Here is a 19,143-nt window from a genome sequence, read left to right as displayed (position 1 = left end):
AAAGGAGGAAAATATACTAAAGCTTCTAAGGTTTTGACACACTTAAATTGCCAGGGCTATCATTTTAATTGCTTGTTGCAGCAATTGTGAATACATTTCTCACACCGACACGCTCTAAGAAAGTTGTCTGAAACCTAAATTGTTGCTTTGTCATATTTTGAATTTGCGTGACACTCAGTGTAACCAGTTTAGGTTTAATTTGTATTTCTTCATATTTTCACCCCAGTGTGGCAGGTGCAGAACGCTGCAGTTGGTGTGGGCGCTCACCAAATTACAAAGGTGCATGCTAAGAAAGGGATTCTCCTGGCTGGCTGTGGATACACACAAACACAGGAGGATAGTAGAGGTGTTCCAGTGTTAGACTAGAACAGCCTGTTCTGCTCCAATAGATGGAGTAAATTTCTCAGTTTTTATAAAACTTTTTACAGAGGAGAGGAACTACACATCATGGGGCGTTCACTTTCACTTAATCCAGAGTTGTTGTTTGTCCATTTCCTTTTCATAAAGAGGAACAGACAAACATTAGAAAAGACAGATATTAAGATCCTTGGCCTTGCTGCCATGCATATACAAGTTCCACTTCTTTGTCATTCTTTCAGTTTCCAGTGCTAAATGCTTTTCTGATATTATAGAAGAGCAAGAGTTCTTGATCCAATCTGTTACTCTCATCAACAAACCCCACTAACATTGCAATTAAAATAGCACTTATTCTAGTGAATTCCCCATGACACTTTATACCATCTTGCTTGCCCCTCTGTGGTCTGGAACCATTTGACTTCTGGATTTTTGCTGTAGCACAACACAGGAAATGAAGAAATGAAAGGGAAGCAGGAAGAACTGGAGGCAGCTGGGTTTTTGATAATGTCACAATGGAATACCCCCTAAAAATCATCAAACGGCTAAGGTGGGAGTGTAATATGATAATCTTCTGTGTCTTCTCACCTTTTTTAAGGAACTTGGGACAAAGAGAGGAAAGGAGGGGAAAGAAGGGAGGAAAAAGTTTTCTGTCAGAAACGTAAAACATTTTGGGTTGTAAGGCGGTAAGGAGAGAAAAGATGTGGTGAAGGAATAAATAAAAGAAGAATTACTAAAAGAAGAACTTAGGAAGAATTACTCTACTGAAAGAGTGGTCAGGCACGGAACAGCCTGCGCAGGGAGGTGGATGAGTCACCATCCCTAGAGATATTGAAGAAACGTCTAGATGTGGCAGAGATTGTAGGTTGTTTGGTTGGACTCGATGATCTCAAAGGTCCTTTCCAACCATGAAGATTCTATGATTCTATGATTCTAAAAGAAGGAAGAAAAGGAATAGAGAAATAGAGAATGGATAGAGGAAGGGAGAGTAAATACACATGTGTTTAACTATATATAAGTGGTATTTTCTATAGTGCTATTTTCCAGTTTCCTGTCAGATGTCATACCATTGCTGATTTTAGGACAAAGAACCGAGAAGACTGTTTTAAGAACTCATTTCATTAGCTTTGCTGTCTACTAGTCATAACAGGAAGACAATGGATTATTTTGTACTCTTGGGAGGTTTTTTGACTTCTTTTTCTTCCCATTAATAGTTCTATGGACAAATTCAGCCACAAAATCCTGTTACATAAAACTGTAACTTTCAGAGAGATTCAGGAAAGGGATTTCATGTTTGCAATATTATATACAGTATAGAAGTCTGCTGTCAGTTATGAGGTTGCACCTTCATTGTCCTGTTTTCTCCTACTTGTTTTCTCAAAATACGTATTAGAACTTGGAAGGGAATAGGCTGTATCTTCCCATTTTCTAGCACTGACCCTGACTGTTCTACGAGATTTTGTACAAATACAGAGCATAATTATATTTCACAAGCATCTCTCTCTCTGCCTTTTCCTGCTTTTCCCCTTTCATTTGTTTTAGTCTCTGAACTGTATTATTAGTTTTATTTATCTGAGCTGTGATACTACTGTGATAGTACCATTTTTGTCCTTCCATTTATTTCCAGTCTCTAATGCAAATACAGTTGAAGGGGAAAATCTACTCTTAGACTGATTCTGCTGCGATGCAGTTCAGTAGCGTGATCCTCTGACATCAGCAGTATTGTTATGCTAATCGGTTTCATACAGCTTGCTGAACTGTGATGACAACCTTAGTGTTCTGTAACATCTAGGCAATACCTTGCTGGAAAACAGGCTGTTCTGGAGGATTTTTTTCCTCCCACATGAATCATAGAAATTAGAGATAGAAAAGATCAAATCAGAAGTGGTAATATAATTCCCTTCTGTAAAAGTGGATAAGATACTCAGGCAAATCTATTTGGTCTCTGAAATATTGTCATCGTGGTAAAAGGGGCTGATGTTCAAAGGCAGTAGATGTCCTGACCTTGAAAACACACCAGCCCAGTGAACTGTGGAAAGAACAGTCCAGGCAGATATCGGAGCCAAAACCAGGGTCGCAGAACTCGACACATCCACCACTACGTCTGCCTCCCCTTTCTAACTTCCACCTGCAGGATAGCAGGGTTTGCTGATTCTCTTCAATGTCATTACAAGCCTTCTTGATATTTTATGTCATGCCTTAGTTCAACGTTGGCTGGGTAGACAAACAAAACCCAAGTTACGAATTATTTAAACAGAATTGTATCTGACTGGATTTGTTGTCATGACATTGCATTTTGGTTAAAAACACCCATAGAACTGAAAAAGCCTGTGTTTACACACTGAAAGGGGCACATAACTATAGCAACATTCATTCTGAGTATCAGGAAATATGCATACAGCACTTCAAACTTTTGTCAAACAGGAATTGAAATGTTTATTTTATCAACATCTACTGGAGATTTGTCAATGAAGCGTTCAGAAAACTGAATTATTCACTTCAATTTCAGGACTACTTATTTTACAAGAATCACTTTCATCTAGTATTTCTATATTGTAAAACAACAAAACTGTATGACAGTGCAAGTTTAATACCATCGTGTTACCAAACTAAATATGTATTAGCTAGATATTACTCTGATAATATTTTAGAGGTTTCCATAAAAGAACTGAAGTCTTGTTCAGTTTGCTGCTTCTTCTAAAGCAAAATATCTTGGATATGAACCTACTATGTAGAGTCTCACAGCAAAATATTTCCTGGCACTGCGTAATGTAACATAAATATTAAGTGTATCCTGAAGTTTACCGGTAGCTCTGACTGCCATTATTTAAAGTCCTTTTTAAAACTGCATTTCTTAAAAATCCATTAAAAAGACCCAAACCCTGACTACCTCTAGATTTTTAAGTTTATGTCCACAAAAGATCTTCAGTCAACTCTTGTCTATTCCTACACTAAATGTGCAACGGTAATCTAGGCCTTTTCTTTACTGCTGCTTTTCTCGGGTGCTTTATATTTGATGTCACAGAAATTCATCCATTGGATAGCACGACCCTTCTTGGCATACCCAGAAATACCTCAGTCTTGCCAGTACTGAGATATTCAATATCCCATGCATCTACTAAATCTACTGCCTAGTACAAAGCATTCCTATCATGTGAGAGGTCCAATACAAGAGACATTTTCAAAGCAGCCCTGACATGTCATACAAAACCGCCAGAGGCAAGGTACATCCCCAAGTCTGTAGAGCTCATCCAGCATATGGATTCAATTCCTTTCTCTCCCTGACAGTAAAACTCACATCACTTTCCTCTCATGACCGAACCACTAAGAATAGCACTGTCAAATATTTTTAGACTGTAAGGAGAGCAGTAGCTGTCTCACTCACATGTGTGCCATGGGACTGCAGAAAAAGATGGTAGGTGATAAAGTCACAGAAAACTGTGTGCCATTTGGCATATCTGCAAAACCACTTAGTCACATCTACATAGTCTTTGGCTACAGTCAACTTGGACCTGACACCAAAGTCCTCCATTCCTTTATTCTGAGTATTATATAAATCCTCACTGCCATTTTCTGCCAATTACTCTTTCATGCATCTAATTTTTTTGGCCAGAAGATGGCATAGGCATTTCAAATTAAATTGTTGCTGCAGCTTCACTGGAACTTTCTATATTATAATTATTATAATCTACAGTATAACATTTTCTTTTCAGAGTGCATCAGTATGATCTTTCATTTATGCTGTACTGATTATGTCAAATTTTCTTCAACTTGCAGCACACTGGAATAAAGCATTACAATATGGATTATTCTGACAACATGGTCTTTAACAAATCTATTCTTCCTTATCTCTCAAACACACCGATATGCAGCTCTCCAGCTGTCCAGACCTGTAAGACACAGCACCCTGAATTTCTATCAACTGCAGTTAAAAGCTGAGGTTACTTAGGTCCTTGCAGTATCTGAACTTGTCTATGATACTCAGAATCTCTAACTTAGTAAGATTATGAGTTCAAACCGTAAATATTTAATACCTTCTCCTCAGTGCTAACAAGGTACCTACCTGACATCAGTACAGCTGTAGGCAATTGCCACAGCTGTAATTACACAGCTGGTTTCATTAGTGAAACTACTAGATGGTAGAGGGTATGAAAATCCCTTTTATTATGTGACAGAGGTGTACATTTGAATGAGGTTTTAAGAAAATCGCTAAATAATACAAGGTCTTTTTTCAGCTTAAAAGGAAAGAGAAAGATTTTTCCTCCGTGTGCTTAAAGCTTCATTGTGGGCTTTAAGCCATCCAAATTTCCCTGCCTCACCACCTGCAGCATCAGGGTTAATTTGCTAATGAGAAGCAAAACCCACAGGCCCATCACGCTGTTCAAATTTAATGTGCATGTGGACTTCTTGATTCAGGCCAGGTTTATAAATAGTGCCTTTAGTTTAAAAATAGACTTTTCAGATCTAAGGGAGTTGATATTATTATCTGTAAAGTGAATGAAGCTCCCAGGAGAAACTGAAGCTTATGTAATATTTATTCCTACATTTCTATTCAGCTGTTTTTTGCCATTTTGATGCTGAGCTGCAAGGACTGTTAGTTTCTTAAACCTTTCAAATCTTTCTTCAGTGAAGCTGGGACTGTCTGCACGCTTGCTTGGCTAGGTAACCTTACTTGGCTTTGGGATTTTGCCTCAGAAACAGTTGACCCCACTTACAAGTACTTTTATTTAATGATTCTTATTGCACGCGCCCTTTGTGGAATCCCAAACTGTGCTCCCAGGTACAGCAACTTTCCAATATTAAATTGGTCCTACAAAAATTATGAAGAGATCTACCTTTTTTTGAAATGTTATTACTGGTTAAGGTCCCAGGGAGAAGAGTTACTGAGGCTGTAGAGCTAAGCACTGTCTCCAGGTACACGAACAAGAATATTTTATTAAATTTGCATTACGCACTCACAAAACCAGCTTTCACTTCTTGATTTTATAGTTGTTTGTGATGTTTTAAAAGTGAAATACTGGTGCTAATGGAACAACATTCACGTCAAGAATGTTCCTGGAATATGAAACAAATCTAGACTTAACCTCTCTCCGAGACACCATTTTGTGCATGGACACAGCCACAAGAGAAGCAGAGGCATGACCAACAGGCGGGCCTAACAAAATGCCTTTCTAAGGAAGAAGTTCAGCTTTTAGAGGCGAAGTTAAACGTATTGTACTGAATATTATGCTTAGACTTGTAATTTTGCTTTCATCATCAACTAACCCATTGCCTTATTTCATGTGCTGAGGCATATTCTACAATCAGAGATTTATTTGCTCCTACCATTCAGTTGTGAAGGGGAGTTAGTCGTTCTCTAAACCAGGTGTTTTGCCAGCTAGCTATCACTGCTGTCACTTTTGCTGGATGTAAACATGTTAGTATGATCCTGTCTTCATTAATAACTATGAGGTACGACATTTACATTTTCTATTCCTGCTGCAGGCATTCATTAGTATGCACCTAATCTTAGTCTTGTTTCCAGCTGGCAGCATAAATCCCCAGATTCACACTCTAAGCAAGGGCTGGATTAATGAGAAACATTTCAAAATGCTAAAAAAATTTGTAAGCTATCCTTGAAGAAAATCAGGAGAAGCATTTGAGTGACCAGAAATTAGTGCTTTAAAATGTAAATAAAAACTTTGGCGCCATTAAATATATAAAAACTGTGGACATAACCATCTTGGCAATATTATTTTTGAATACATTACAACTTTGAAAAAACCTGTTCTAAATTTGCAGCAAAGCATCCTGTTAATTAAGCCGAGTTATGAAAACAGTCAGAAATGACTTTTAGCATATCTGGAAATTTCTGACAGACAATAAAGAGAGACTAGATAAGAATGGCATGGACTTGGTAGGTAGAAATTAAGTTTGATCTTGTAAGTGGTCCAACATTGCAAATGTTTACATTATCCTCTTTCCTTAAAGATATACTTAACAAGTAAATATTAGAGGTCTAAGTTGATGACCACGGAAAAGAAGCTTTGTATGTGACTTCAATGACAGCTGCATGTACTGTTTAGTCTTACCTAAAAGCAAAAGCATCTCCAGTTAGTATAAAGATTCTATATCCCTCTTAGCTAAATTTGGTGCAACCTGAAGCACTAACGTGTAAACAGAAAACATAATGTTCTATGCTTCAAAACATAGCAACGCCACGAAAACACAATGGTGTCCAGAAAGCATTCGTTGGAAGAAGCGGATACCTTATTTATATGGGAAATAATTTGAAATAGGTGAACAGAAACAGTGACCTGGCATCACTGTTAGAAGGTATAGAAATATCTCGGGGAAAAAAAGGAGGAGAAATAATAGCCTTACCAGTGTTACCAACAAAATGAGATCTCTAAAATTAATTCAGATTTCCTTAGTACCAAAAAAATTCTAGCTGGAGTCCCTAATGTTTTAAAACATTGTTATTTTGTTCCACAGATAAGCTATTTCCCTTATTTACAATATAATTTTTTGCCCAAGCTAAGAATTTTTGGAAGAGTTAAAATACTTCATAGTCTCAGCCCTTGAGGAAAGAGCTCTGCAGACCGCATCTCCCTCAGATCTCCTAATTATTGCAGAAAGAATTAGTCCTTTTTGATATCCTGGCAAAGTGGTCAGTCTAAGCTTACGGGAGGCATTCAGCACCACTCAGACACAGCAACTGTAATTTTTTGCCATTAATATTCCGCACCTGTTTAAGTTGCTAGAAATTTCTGGAAACCTTCTAATTCCCATTAACTTCAGGACATACTTAGCGCTAAATCTAGGGGAATAACAACCCACATAGTAATTTGTCTATGTCATGCAGATACAAGTTACCACGTGTATTTGCATAACAAACAACTACATCATGTAGTTCTTATTTGATGCTCTTATATTAATTTTGACATCATGTCAATTAATCCCATGAGCTTTTTTTTTTATAATCGGTTAAAAGTTTTTACACTCAGTTTACATTGTATTTTGCTCTTGGCTAATTCAAATTGTCTGGGATGGCATTTATATGTATTCTGTTGCTTTAAAGCAGTTTTTGTATTCAGCATGTAGGTCTGATGTTGCTTTGTGTTTGCTGAGCAAAAAAAGCATCTTTTTCAGTAAGAGTGGTGAAAATATTTAACGGAATGTTGCTTTAGACTGCATCTAAAAGCATAGCCTTCTAAAGCTGGTTACCAGTAGATTAGGTTTCTTCCCACATACTTTCATAGCACAATATCTTCTTAAGTTCACTAAAGTTTACTTGACTTTTGTCAATGTCAAGAAATTCAACCTCTACCTTCTCAGTTCAGCCAACTGTTAATGTTAATGCACAGTAATGCATTCTTTAGTTACATAAATCGCATTTTTTCACAGTAACATGATCTCATTCTCTAAAGAGAATGAGTACTTTTTGTTCAAGGAAGAGTTATTCAACATTTTGGTCTTGTGACTTTTTAAAGGGTTCAATATGGAACTTTAGGCTTTGTTTACAGCATTCTGTTCAAACCCAGCTCTGAAGATTAAAGCTATTTTTTTCGTATATCTTGTTTTTATGGTACTCACCTCTGCAACACCAAGTGTTCCACAAATGTAAGAGTTTAATTGCACAATATACCACTAAATATATGGGAATTTCATAGAATATCAATATTTTCCACTAATGACGGGTGCCTAAATCTAAGATCATATTTTTAAAGCATATACTACATAACGTGCGAATGTGCAACATCATTTCAGATCTGACTTCAGAGTCTGAAACAATGAACTTCAAAATATATAACAAACATACTAATCCCAAATACATTTTAATTTGAATTTTCTATTCTACCTTAAAGACAAAGTTCCTGTGTTCACAAGGACAATGTATCTGAACTCAAGTTTGAAGATAATCCTTCCTGAAAGGCAGGTTAAAAATCCTCTCTGCAAGCAGGTATCTGTTTTCCAGGCAGTTTCTAGCCCCATGCTTTGGTCATCCAGCTTACATGCTAACTGTAAACTGGCAACCTGGGACGTGGTTTCCAAGCTCATGATTTTTTTTAAAAAGACAGGCTCCCAGGATACCCTGCTATCCTCCAATTTCCATACAAAGCAGCTTGTATTTCCAAGGCTTTCACAACTCGTTGCTCTATGGCAACTGACTGAGAAGATAAGCTGGGACAACTATGGTGCACCAGTTTGTGGAAGCCTGAAATTTGGCTGATTCAGAGACAGAGCACCTACTCTTCCTAGACTCAGTTGTTACCAAAGCACAGGGTTGCTAAAACTATTGAGAGAAAAGTATATCACCTGTCTTTCAACAAAGCGAAAAACCCTCCACAGTTTTAGCTTTGTTCTTATAGCTGAACTTTTTGGCTCCAGTGTGTAAATACTGATTAGCAATATTGATGGAAAGCACGTGGATGGCAGAAAGAGAAGCTTGGGATGGGCAGTCTCCAGCTAAGCAGAAAATTTATAAGCAAGTGTAAATAGGATTATTTTAAGTATTACATTTAAATAAGTGTCCCGGTTCTTTGTCCCATCTGGAGTTTACATGGTGCCATTTCACCAAACCTGCAATATTCTGTGCAGGGAAAAAAAACCTGCCAACAGCAACTTTTCATTCACTTCCACTTCTCAACTCATAAGATAAACACAGAGCTCTGAGTTTCATATACTCTCTTTATCCATTCTTGTATCACTTGCCACTATGTCAAGGATAAATCCTGAAAGCAATGTTTTTCCCTTCTTGTCTTCTGCTTAAAGGAGCTCTTCGATTTGTGCTGAAATGATCTGGAATTCTGCCAAAGCCTTCAGGATAAGCATATTTCAGGCAGTGAATTCCCAGGCAAAAGAAGAAACTACAGCCACCATCAAGAGAAAGTTATTTATAAAACCATATACAATATCTGTGAAAACTAGTGTAGCAATCTTTTAACTGAGGCCATTTGTTCCAGCTGCCATTGGTATAAATATCAAGTGTGGTACTTTGTGCATGTATCAAAATTCGAACAAAAGAGAACAAGTAGCATTCTGAGCCAGATAATATCTATGTTTTTCTCTGTAGGCATTTGCAGATTTAATATTTCTACCCGCCATTTAAAGCATAAGATTGGTGAGAGAATATGCATTTTAAGATGTTTGAGATAATATATTAAAAAAATACATATTGTTTTGAGAAATATAGCAGCTAGAATGCCCTGTTGATCCACAGATAGTTTTACCTTTTCTTTTAACCTCTTTTTATTGTTTTGTCTGCTCAAAATAAATGCACAAAACAGTTCATCAAGCCCACTTTGAATTAATAATGAAATTCTACATCACCTAAAACTAGCAATATATTTTCTTACAGGTTGCAATAGGAGCTTGTATTTCATCTTCTAATCTAATAATCTAATTCCAAAGCATAATCTCAAACACATGCATTCCTATGTATACATGCATACACATGCATTTATATACCTATACACATGTATGTATAGATACATATTTATAGCTTTCTGTAGATATGGACATGAATAACTAGAACAATACATGTAGTAGTTATTTTTAAAAAAATGCATAAAAGCTATGTCAATGTATCTTGTGACCTTCTCCTTAGAAACTAGAATGGCTGGGGGGCATTCAGATGAGTTATCATTTAAGCACCTAAAAAAAGAATATATAATTTACACTCAAAAGATGATTTCAAAACATGTAGTTATGATGGCTTCCATTGTCTTTAAAGAAAAGAGGGGGGTTCTATCAGGAATTAAAACCATCTAAAATAATGTCCCTTTGTTTAAATTAAAAAACTAATTAAAAGAATGGATCATTGCTTAATTTTCCAGTAGGGAGGCAGAGAAAAATGTGGCATCACTAGTCACTGGGAATTGTCTTGGTCACTGCCCAGCACCACTCCTTTTACTGAAAAGTATATCTCTCAATTTAGGAAAGACAACTAAGTTTGTGTTTGGCTAGGCTTTTAGAAATTTTTACCTAAAATTCCAAAGATGCTACTTCTCAAAATATGAATTGCAATGGTTTAGTTAAGTGCTAGCCAGCAGATTAAAAAAGAGTCACTTTAAAAGTCACATCAGTGACCTTGAACTACAAGTGGAAAAAAAAGATTTTAATTTCGTGGCTGGAAAAGTTAGGAGGTCATGTAAGGAAAGGGAATTAAGTTAAATATGAAAGGTATCTGTTTTGACATTTATTAGTTATTATTTCTGTTAATTTTTCAAGAGAGACTATTTTAAACCAAAGCAAGGCTTAAAGTTATGCATATTTTAATTTGATATAAATTCTGAGTCTGTGTGATTGGAAGAATCCAAATAAATGAGATGATAAAAATACTAGGTCATTGTAATTAAACTCAAAGACAGTTTTCTTTTAAAAGGTGCATCTTCAAGTTAAGCTACTTCCTTTTTAGATTAAAAATGAGTGTCTTATTTCTGATATATGACAATGAATTTTGATCTAGAAAGTAGAAACTAATTACATTTAAAGTGTTTCACTAAGGCTGATCATTAATCTATTGAGAGCAGAAGTGACAGAAAAGAGTGAAATTAAAACTAATATCTGCCTTTTAATCTTTATTTTACAGGAAATGTGTTTGTTGTAAGCCTGGCAGTTGCAGACTTGGTCGTAGCAATCTACCCATACCCACTGGTCCTCACATCTGTATTTCACAACGGATGGAATCTGGGATACCTTCACTGCCAGATTAGTGGCTTCTTGATGGGCCTAAGCGTCATCGGATCAATCTTCAACATTACAGGCATTGCTATCAATCGGTACTGCTACATCTGCCACAGCCTCAAATACGACAAACTGTACAGCGACAAGAACTCATTATGCTATGTTGCTCTTATCTGGGTCCTAACATTTGTTGCTATCGTGCCCAACCTGTTTGTGGGATCGCTACAGTATGACCCCAGGGTCTACTCGTGTACATTTGCACAATCCGTGAGCTCGGCATATACAATCGCAGTTGTGTTTTTCCATTTCCTGCTTCCCATAGCCATAGTTACTTTCTGTTACTTGCGAATATGGATCCTTGTTATTCAGGTAAGGCGAAGGGTTAAACCAGATAACAACCCTAGACTGAAACCACATGACTTCAGAAACTTTGTAACCATGTTTGTGGTATTTGTACTGTTTGCAGTCTGCTGGGCTCCTTTGAACTTCATAGGCCTTGCTGTGGCTGTCAACCCAGACACTATAATCCCTAGGATTCCGGAGTGGTTGTTTGTTTCAAGTTATTACATGGCGTATTTCAACAGCTGCCTTAATGCTATCATATATGGACTCCTGAACCAGAACTTCAGAAGGGAATACAAGAGAATTATTGTCGCTTTTTGTACAGCAAAAGTTTTTTTCCAGGATAGTTCTAATGATGCGGGAGACAGGATGAAAAGTAAACCTTCTCCGTTGATTACAAACAACAATCAAGTGAAGGTGGACTCTGTCTGAAAATGGGAATCTTCTTATTGTCACTCAACAGCATCCAAATAAAGTATCTGTTTTCTTAGATTTACTATTAAGTATTAGTGAAATATCTCTTCTACACTGAAAGCACTTTGATCAAATTCTTGCATGGTATTTGGGAACTCAAGTTAAAGAGCCTTGTCATACAGATCCCATTATACAGTGGTATATCTCTCATATAACAACACAATGATATCCTTGAGGGAATTACAAAATTATGCATGGATACTTTTTTTCTTTTTTTTTTTTTCCTTAAATGGAGATAAACAACTAGAAAGAGAATGAAATAGAAGTGTCCACATTGCCTGGCTCAATAAAACAAATCTCAAAACTATTCCTACCACTTTCTGCCTGCTTCTTCTGGCCAGGTTATGGTCCTGATCCTAAAGCCTCTGAGAACTTCTTTTAAAAGATGAAGTCAGACCAGTATGAAATATATTAGGAAATGCGAAGTGAGAAATCAAGGTAATTGAAAATTCATTAGGATTTTGATAAGTACCTCAACCTATATTGCTTTGCTCCTAACATGGACGTGATTATTCGTTTTTTGGAGATTAAATCGCACCAGCCCTCCTAGGAATGGCATGCCCAATTGAATTTTCAATTTTAAAATAGATTTTAGGAGGAGAAATATACCTGACTGATTATCTTCAAAGCTACAAGGGCAGGAGGATAAACAGTAAGGAAAGAAAAGAGCCGTGATTCATCAGCTCAAGCTGTCTGGGCATGAAAAAAGGTGTAGGAGGGGTGGGAAGAGAAATATAAACAACCGTTTTTTGTGAAGAGACAGTAATTCATGAAATCGGGAAATGCCCCAGAGCTCCTATGTGCTCCTTGAAATATAAGTGAGGAAGGATCATTCTCACTTGTGTACGGAACAGAAGTTCTAAGCCTCTGTGAGAAGATGATTAACGTATTTAAGAGGAATAGTGTGTGAGGATGACAGTTTTGTCTGGTTAGTGGAATCTTAACCTCATGAAACCCTGGCAAATGAGAAATATTTACAGGATGAGCATTTAACGTCTTTCTCAATTTGTTCTCCTGAGAATAGCCTGAGACTATAGGTTATTTTGCAATCTGCCACAGATAAGCTTTTCAAAACAATAATCAGGTGTTTACCACAATGATGAACCTAGAACAATCAGACACACCATTAAATAATAGAAAAGAGAAGATGCTACTTATGACCCTGGTATAAGGAGGAACACGTGATTCTCAGGACAGGACCTGCTATGTGGACTTTCCACAGACAGCAGGCACCTCTTCAGTGAGGGGAAACATACTGTGAAGTGAGGAAGAAGAGCCAGACAGGCTGTCTCCTGCAACAATGAATCTCTGCTTATAGTGAAGTCCTGTGATAGAGAAAAGCAATTCACAACAATAGGATTCACCTTCAAATTGACCTTAAAAAGAAGGAGCATTTAGTTCTGGGAAGATGCTCCAGCTGTCAGACCTTTTAATGCTCAAGTGTTCATACCTACACTGAAGTTCAAGTACACTTGAACTTTTCCAAGCCAATTCCAATCATTTCAACTGGACTAAGAGTTTATGAATAGCCATCAGACTTCTGCTAGTCTATATTAAAATTTGTACTTTACCTAAACAGTTCATTACTTGCTGTACTGGAGATTTTCTTGAACTTACATGTCCTAGAAGTGTTCACTCTATGTCATATAATTCCTTAAACTGCATACAAATCTAACAGCATTTCATATTTCTTGGATCATAGATTAGTGTGCCCTTGACTTAATAATGAACTAAAAGGGAAGAGATTCATATTTACTTGAAAATCCCACTGACACTTCATCAACTGACAAATTTCTTACCTTAGAAACAGGTGCCTCATGTCAAGTTGACAATGGAACTAATGAACGACATTGTAAAACCCTGGAGATGAACTAGCAAGTCAACGCATTGCCAGGGTGCTTGACTCATCTTTGTTTACATTTGCCAGTCAGAACCACTGTGTAAATAACCAGCTCTCTTCTATTGTGGTATGATGTGATATGATACAACATGATGAACAGCATAAAGTATATCACAGCTTTCTTCACTGTGATTTCATCCTTGGAGGATGCTTAGCTCTGTAATTTTATTGCTTTGTGTGTAGTGATTTCAGAATAGCAAGGGAGGCATGACCACCTTATAAGAAAAGAAGCTTTTCATGTAAGAAAAAACACTATTTAAATTCTTACAAAACTTGCCTTATTTAAAGCATATTTTCAATGAAAATAATGTCTTACAATGCATCTAATGAAGTAGCATAAAGATAGCTTAATTATTAGTAAATTTAGAACTCTCAAAGATCTTTCACTTGCCATTTCCAACAGAAAATGTATCGTGTCTACTTATTTATGAGCCAGTTCAACACACTGTAGCCAATATTGTGGGTTATCTGAGGAATTAAAGTCCCCTGTAATTCACAAGTGCTAAAATATATTTTTGATGATAATGAAAATGGTTTGCTATATGCAATACAACATATTATACCAAAGTTATATATTTTATTGAATAGGCCTGTAATAAAACTGGAGAGCATTTTTCACATCTGATATTTTGAAATATTTGTATTAAATCTTAATCACAGAAATGTGCATGTTGGTGATGTTATAAGCTGCTAAATATAGCAATAATTTTAAGAAATTAATCTCTTGTTCTTCTTTGGCGGGAGGGAAGAGTGTTAGTCTTTAGAATTTAGTTTAAATTAATAGGGATGAAAAATTTGAGAACTATCTGCTGCCCTCTTCAAATTAATGTTTCATTTACTGCCATTTTGAAGTACATTTTAGGTAAGGTTTGCTAAACAACTCATTGCAAAAGTGAAAGAGTAATTATGTTTAAGTCTGCAGTAATCATTTCTTTTAATCATTTTCTATTGCTTCAAAGGAGTCAAAGTGATTCATGTAAGATAATGAGCAGCCTCGTCAGCTGCTTGTTGACCATGAGCATGACAATGTAAGTCAGCACCTCAGAAAATCAGACTCTTTATGGTCAACATAAAAATGACTGATGAAAATAATCATGATTTCTGACCATTCTAAGGAGATGGAGTTAGAAGCTTATCCAAAATTAGTTGCTTCTGTGCAAGTGGATTAGCCATGACATGTTTTTTACATTCCAAGTCATTAAATTTCCCCCTGTGTGAAAGGCTAGCATAGCACAAATGCATTATTGAGAGTTCTACCTGGAAGTTTTAGATAGTGTACTTGTCTGATAGCAGTCATCAGCTCTGGATGGATTTAGTTCTAAACCATGAGTCTTGGCAATATACCACACCTGCAGGGACCCGTCCCTTTCCTACTTCCTATCCACTTCTGCTCTGAGCCCCAGTGAAGTCAAAGGACCTCTGTGAAGGAGCATTGAATCCCCTGTATGCAACACACTGAAGACTTATAACCTAATTGACCCCGACTTCATCCTACAAGAATTTCTTTCTTATATCACAGTCTTGATTATGATGACAATCTGAATATAATCTTATATCAGTACATCTTGAACCCTTACAGATTTTACTGGTGGTCACCTTCATTGCAAACTTCATGTTAACAAGGAAATTTGGCATTATTTCATATTTTCCAGCAAAGACAATATTAATAAATATATTAATATCAATTAACAGGGTATTTATTGTAGTTAAAATGTAACTGTGTGCAACACTGTAATTTCATTTCAGATAGCTCACTTACGAATGCTTTGCACATTTTCTTCTTCTACTGGGCTAGTGGAAGTGCATAGATATAAAGCAAATATATGTTATTACTATAGGCATAATATATAGCAATGATTTTACTATTTTTTCTTATTATTTGTTTTAGAAGGTAAGTCTTTGAATCATCCATAATAAACACACTATTGTAATCAATCTGTATTGCAGTGTATAGCACATCCTTCTATAATGAGTTAATATCACAAATTCTTCTTCTTTTGGACCACTTGGTATCATGTTGGTCCAAATGGTATCATGTTGAATCTGATTAATTATGACATAATAAAGGGAACTGTTATTTCCCTTAAACTGCAATGAAAAAACAATCGTAAAAACAGCTCCTTAAAATATAATATACAAGTACATAAATATATGTGGTCACCAAATTTAAAATAGAATCTCAGAAGATCTTCTATTTGAACAACTTGTTCACGAACTATAGTAATACAGATGGACTGTTATTCTTTAATTCTTTTCTGATAACGGCACTTTCCAAGTATCATTAATACGATTTACAAATAATTAAGAACTACAAATGTCTGTCATCATGTCACTGAGACTTGGGAAATCACACGTGCTAAAGCTGAATTTCTTGGAAGCAAAAATAATCAAGCAGTGGCCTGGCTTATAGCTCATGTACTGTATGTCCAATTTTTTCCTGTGTTAAGTCAGAATTCCATTATGTGGTTTTATGAATTTACTCATTAAAAATATTATTCCTACCTCAAATATGTGTCTGAGAGATTGCAATACAGAACAGGGTGTAAAAGACTCACAGTCCATAGCCTTCAGAATTTTTAGTAGAAAGAAAAGTAAATTCAGCAAAGAAGTACATATATGAATAATGGTTGCGGAAAATATTTTCCCAATTCAATAAAATATCACTCAAACCATCCCTATTACCAAACACTGACCAAAGTATGCATATTTAGAGAAGCATGTTATTCATAAATATATATACCGATTATTCCAAAAGTTACAAAACCAAACAGTATTTGAGACATGTCTCATTTTCCGCCCACATAAACCAGTGCAGCCTCACTGATTCATGCCAGCTGAGGATTTTGGCATATTAGATTTCATAAATCTAAAACTTAGCTATTTTACACTATTTCACAAGCAATATATGTTTAATTTCTAAGCAACTCATCAATTATCAGCTGTCCAGGTTGTGGGAGAATGTGAATTTGGTAAGTATCTGCAAAATTAACTTCATCCAGTGGAACTCTCTCTGTGATTTGTCATTTTTATAAGTAAATATATAAAGTCAGCAGTCTTTTATTTGGCTTCATTCTTAACTGTATGCTGTATGTATCTATTTAGCAGAAAATTGTACCAACACAAAAGATTCGGGTAATCCAGAAACAGGAAGTCTACTTCCCGTTTTTCTTTCTGCTTATATTCCATGTGTGCACAAGGGTTTCATTTACTTGCAACAAGAATTTTACTTTGCAGGTTTGTTTCCAGTCGGTAAGTGCTTATACTCAAATGCATACTCTTCACTCTTTTTCAGTATATACAAATATTCAGTTTTTCATAATGTATATAAAAGTCAGGGCAATACAATGAGGTTATCAGGTGTATGGTTCAGACCAAAATATTTTTCCACACAGCTTAAGCTGTAGAATTTTTGCCACAGAGCAGTGCCTATACACCCTAAAAAGGACCACAAAACCCAATTGCACTGGTTCACAGCAAGAAGATTCCCTAGGGGTAGCAAGCACAAAAATACAACTTCATCATCAGGAAATCCCTAAAGCAAGGATTATTGGAATGATACTTAGAGGAAGTATCACTGTATTTTTGCCCTGTTCCTATCCTCTCCCTCAGTATAGACACTGGCCAAAGGATCCTGGAGTAGACGGGCCTTTGATCTGACTAACTACGCATGATGAAGAAATGTGAAACAGGACTAATCCAATGTAGCGCACTTTGAAAGACAAAGGACCTGATCATAATTGGTTTGTTTCATGAAACTGGCAATGTCCTTTCTTTCCCCTACTAACCTATAACTCCTAATACAGTGAAACCTCTGTTTTAAAAATACAGCACAGTCAAATCCTAGGAAAGTAGGTTAGGTTAGGACAGGACAGGGCAGAACAGCCACTCAAATTACAAATTGCAAAGTAGGCTTAATAACAACAGAAAAACACATGTGGGCAAGAATAACATCAAAATCACAATTAACCTCTGCTAAGAGTGAATTAATAAGAAACTTTTGTTCACTTTTTAATGATACAATATCAGATGCTTAAAAATCCACATGGAAAAACTTCATTAAGCCCTTTGTGATTATTTTAAAAGTTACATTAAAATATTATGCAGATCTATGGATTATATATGCATGCTTTACAACCTTCAAGTCATGTAAAAAGTCACGTCCGACAAAAAATACATTTAAGTAAATGTTTGCATCCAACATAAGGAAATATAGCTACTACAGGCCCATTAAACCAACTATAAAGGCCTTAGATCCCCACACTTCTGTTTCAGACTGGCTGAAAGCCTAATACGCCAATAATTTGTTCACTATATTCTAGTCTTTCCTGATAGTTTAATAACATTCAACATCTCTCTCACCATAAATTTCGCCTAGCTTGAAAGCAGAAATATTAACTGCTTCATTAATATCTATGTTCACGCAGATCATCTCTCCCAACCAATTTTGATGTTAAAGCAATTTTCCAGGACAACTAGAAATATATCTCCTTCCCAAATGAATCTTTTCTCCTTTCCAAGCCCAGACAACGTGCTTTCATTCCTCAGTTCTGACCATGCAATCAGCTTGATTATTCCTATTCCATCCGTCCCTACATATGCCATAGTGTTCTTGACTGCAAAATGTCCCTGTCCTATTGTAATCTATGATGACCACTTGTGTTTTTTAAGAGTAGTTTGATATTAATTAAAGACCATCTTACACACAAATAAAATACATTAGTTTCAGCACTAGTCACCCTCAAGAATCTATGATTTAATACAAGCATAACAATTTATAACATGAATAAAACCCTACTGGGTTCTATTTTTAAATATAAACCTTGCTTTATAATCTTCAAAATAATTTTTATTTCTTTTAAATGCTCATGAATTCCATTATTGCCCCCATCTTTTTCTCCCCTTGTCAAGAACCCAGCTTCTGTACTGAGGGAGGAATTAAACAGTCACTAGAACAAGGGTTGCACTTGAAGTCTCCTATGAAGTGTGACAGGAAGGGAAATCAAATTCAGGGTAGGTACCACTAAGTATCAAAGCATTTGACAAAGGATAAGTGTCTGTTACCTAAGATTTTAAAGAAAGAAATTAGACCTTGTTTCAGGAAAACCTCAGCAATAAGGAATAGTTAGAAAGGAATCATCATAGAATCATAGAATGTGTTCGGTTGGAAGGGACTTTTAAAGGTTATCTAGTCCACCCCCGCTTACTGCAGGGACATCTTTAACTAGATCAGATTGCTCACAGCCTCATCAAGCCTGGCCTTGTGTGTCTCCAGGGATGGGAGGGATCTCCAAGGACGGGTAACATCCCTGATGTTACCATCAAAAGAACATTATGGGAAAAAGAGAGTCCATCTTATATATGAAATCAAGATTTTATTGCTAGCCTAATTAACGTTTTAATGGTCT

General features: G+C 36.2%; 1 protein-coding gene across 1 annotated transcript in view; it reads left to right on the top strand.

The window, feature by feature from the left end:
- MTNR1A (melatonin receptor 1A) overlaps window positions 1-11,796 on the top strand; it is a 58,643-nt gene extending 46,847 nt beyond the window's left edge. Inside the window, exon 2 of the mRNA XM_054203141.1 lies at window positions 10,928-11,796. Within this exon, the coding sequence (XP_054059116.1) occupies window positions 10,928-11,796 (869 nt within the window). The remainder of the gene's footprint in view (window positions 1-10,927) is intronic.
- Window positions 11,797-19,143: the final 7,347 nt, after the last annotated feature.

This window comes from Rissa tridactyla, chromosome 5, assembly GCF_028500815.1.
Source record: "Rissa tridactyla isolate bRisTri1 chromosome 5, bRisTri1.patW.cur.20221130, whole genome shotgun sequence".
Classification (NCBI taxonomy): Eukaryota; Metazoa; Chordata; class Aves; order Charadriiformes; family Laridae; genus Rissa; species Rissa tridactyla.
Note: the sequence above shows the minus strand (reverse complement) of the source record. Positions and strands in the feature narration are given on the sequence as shown.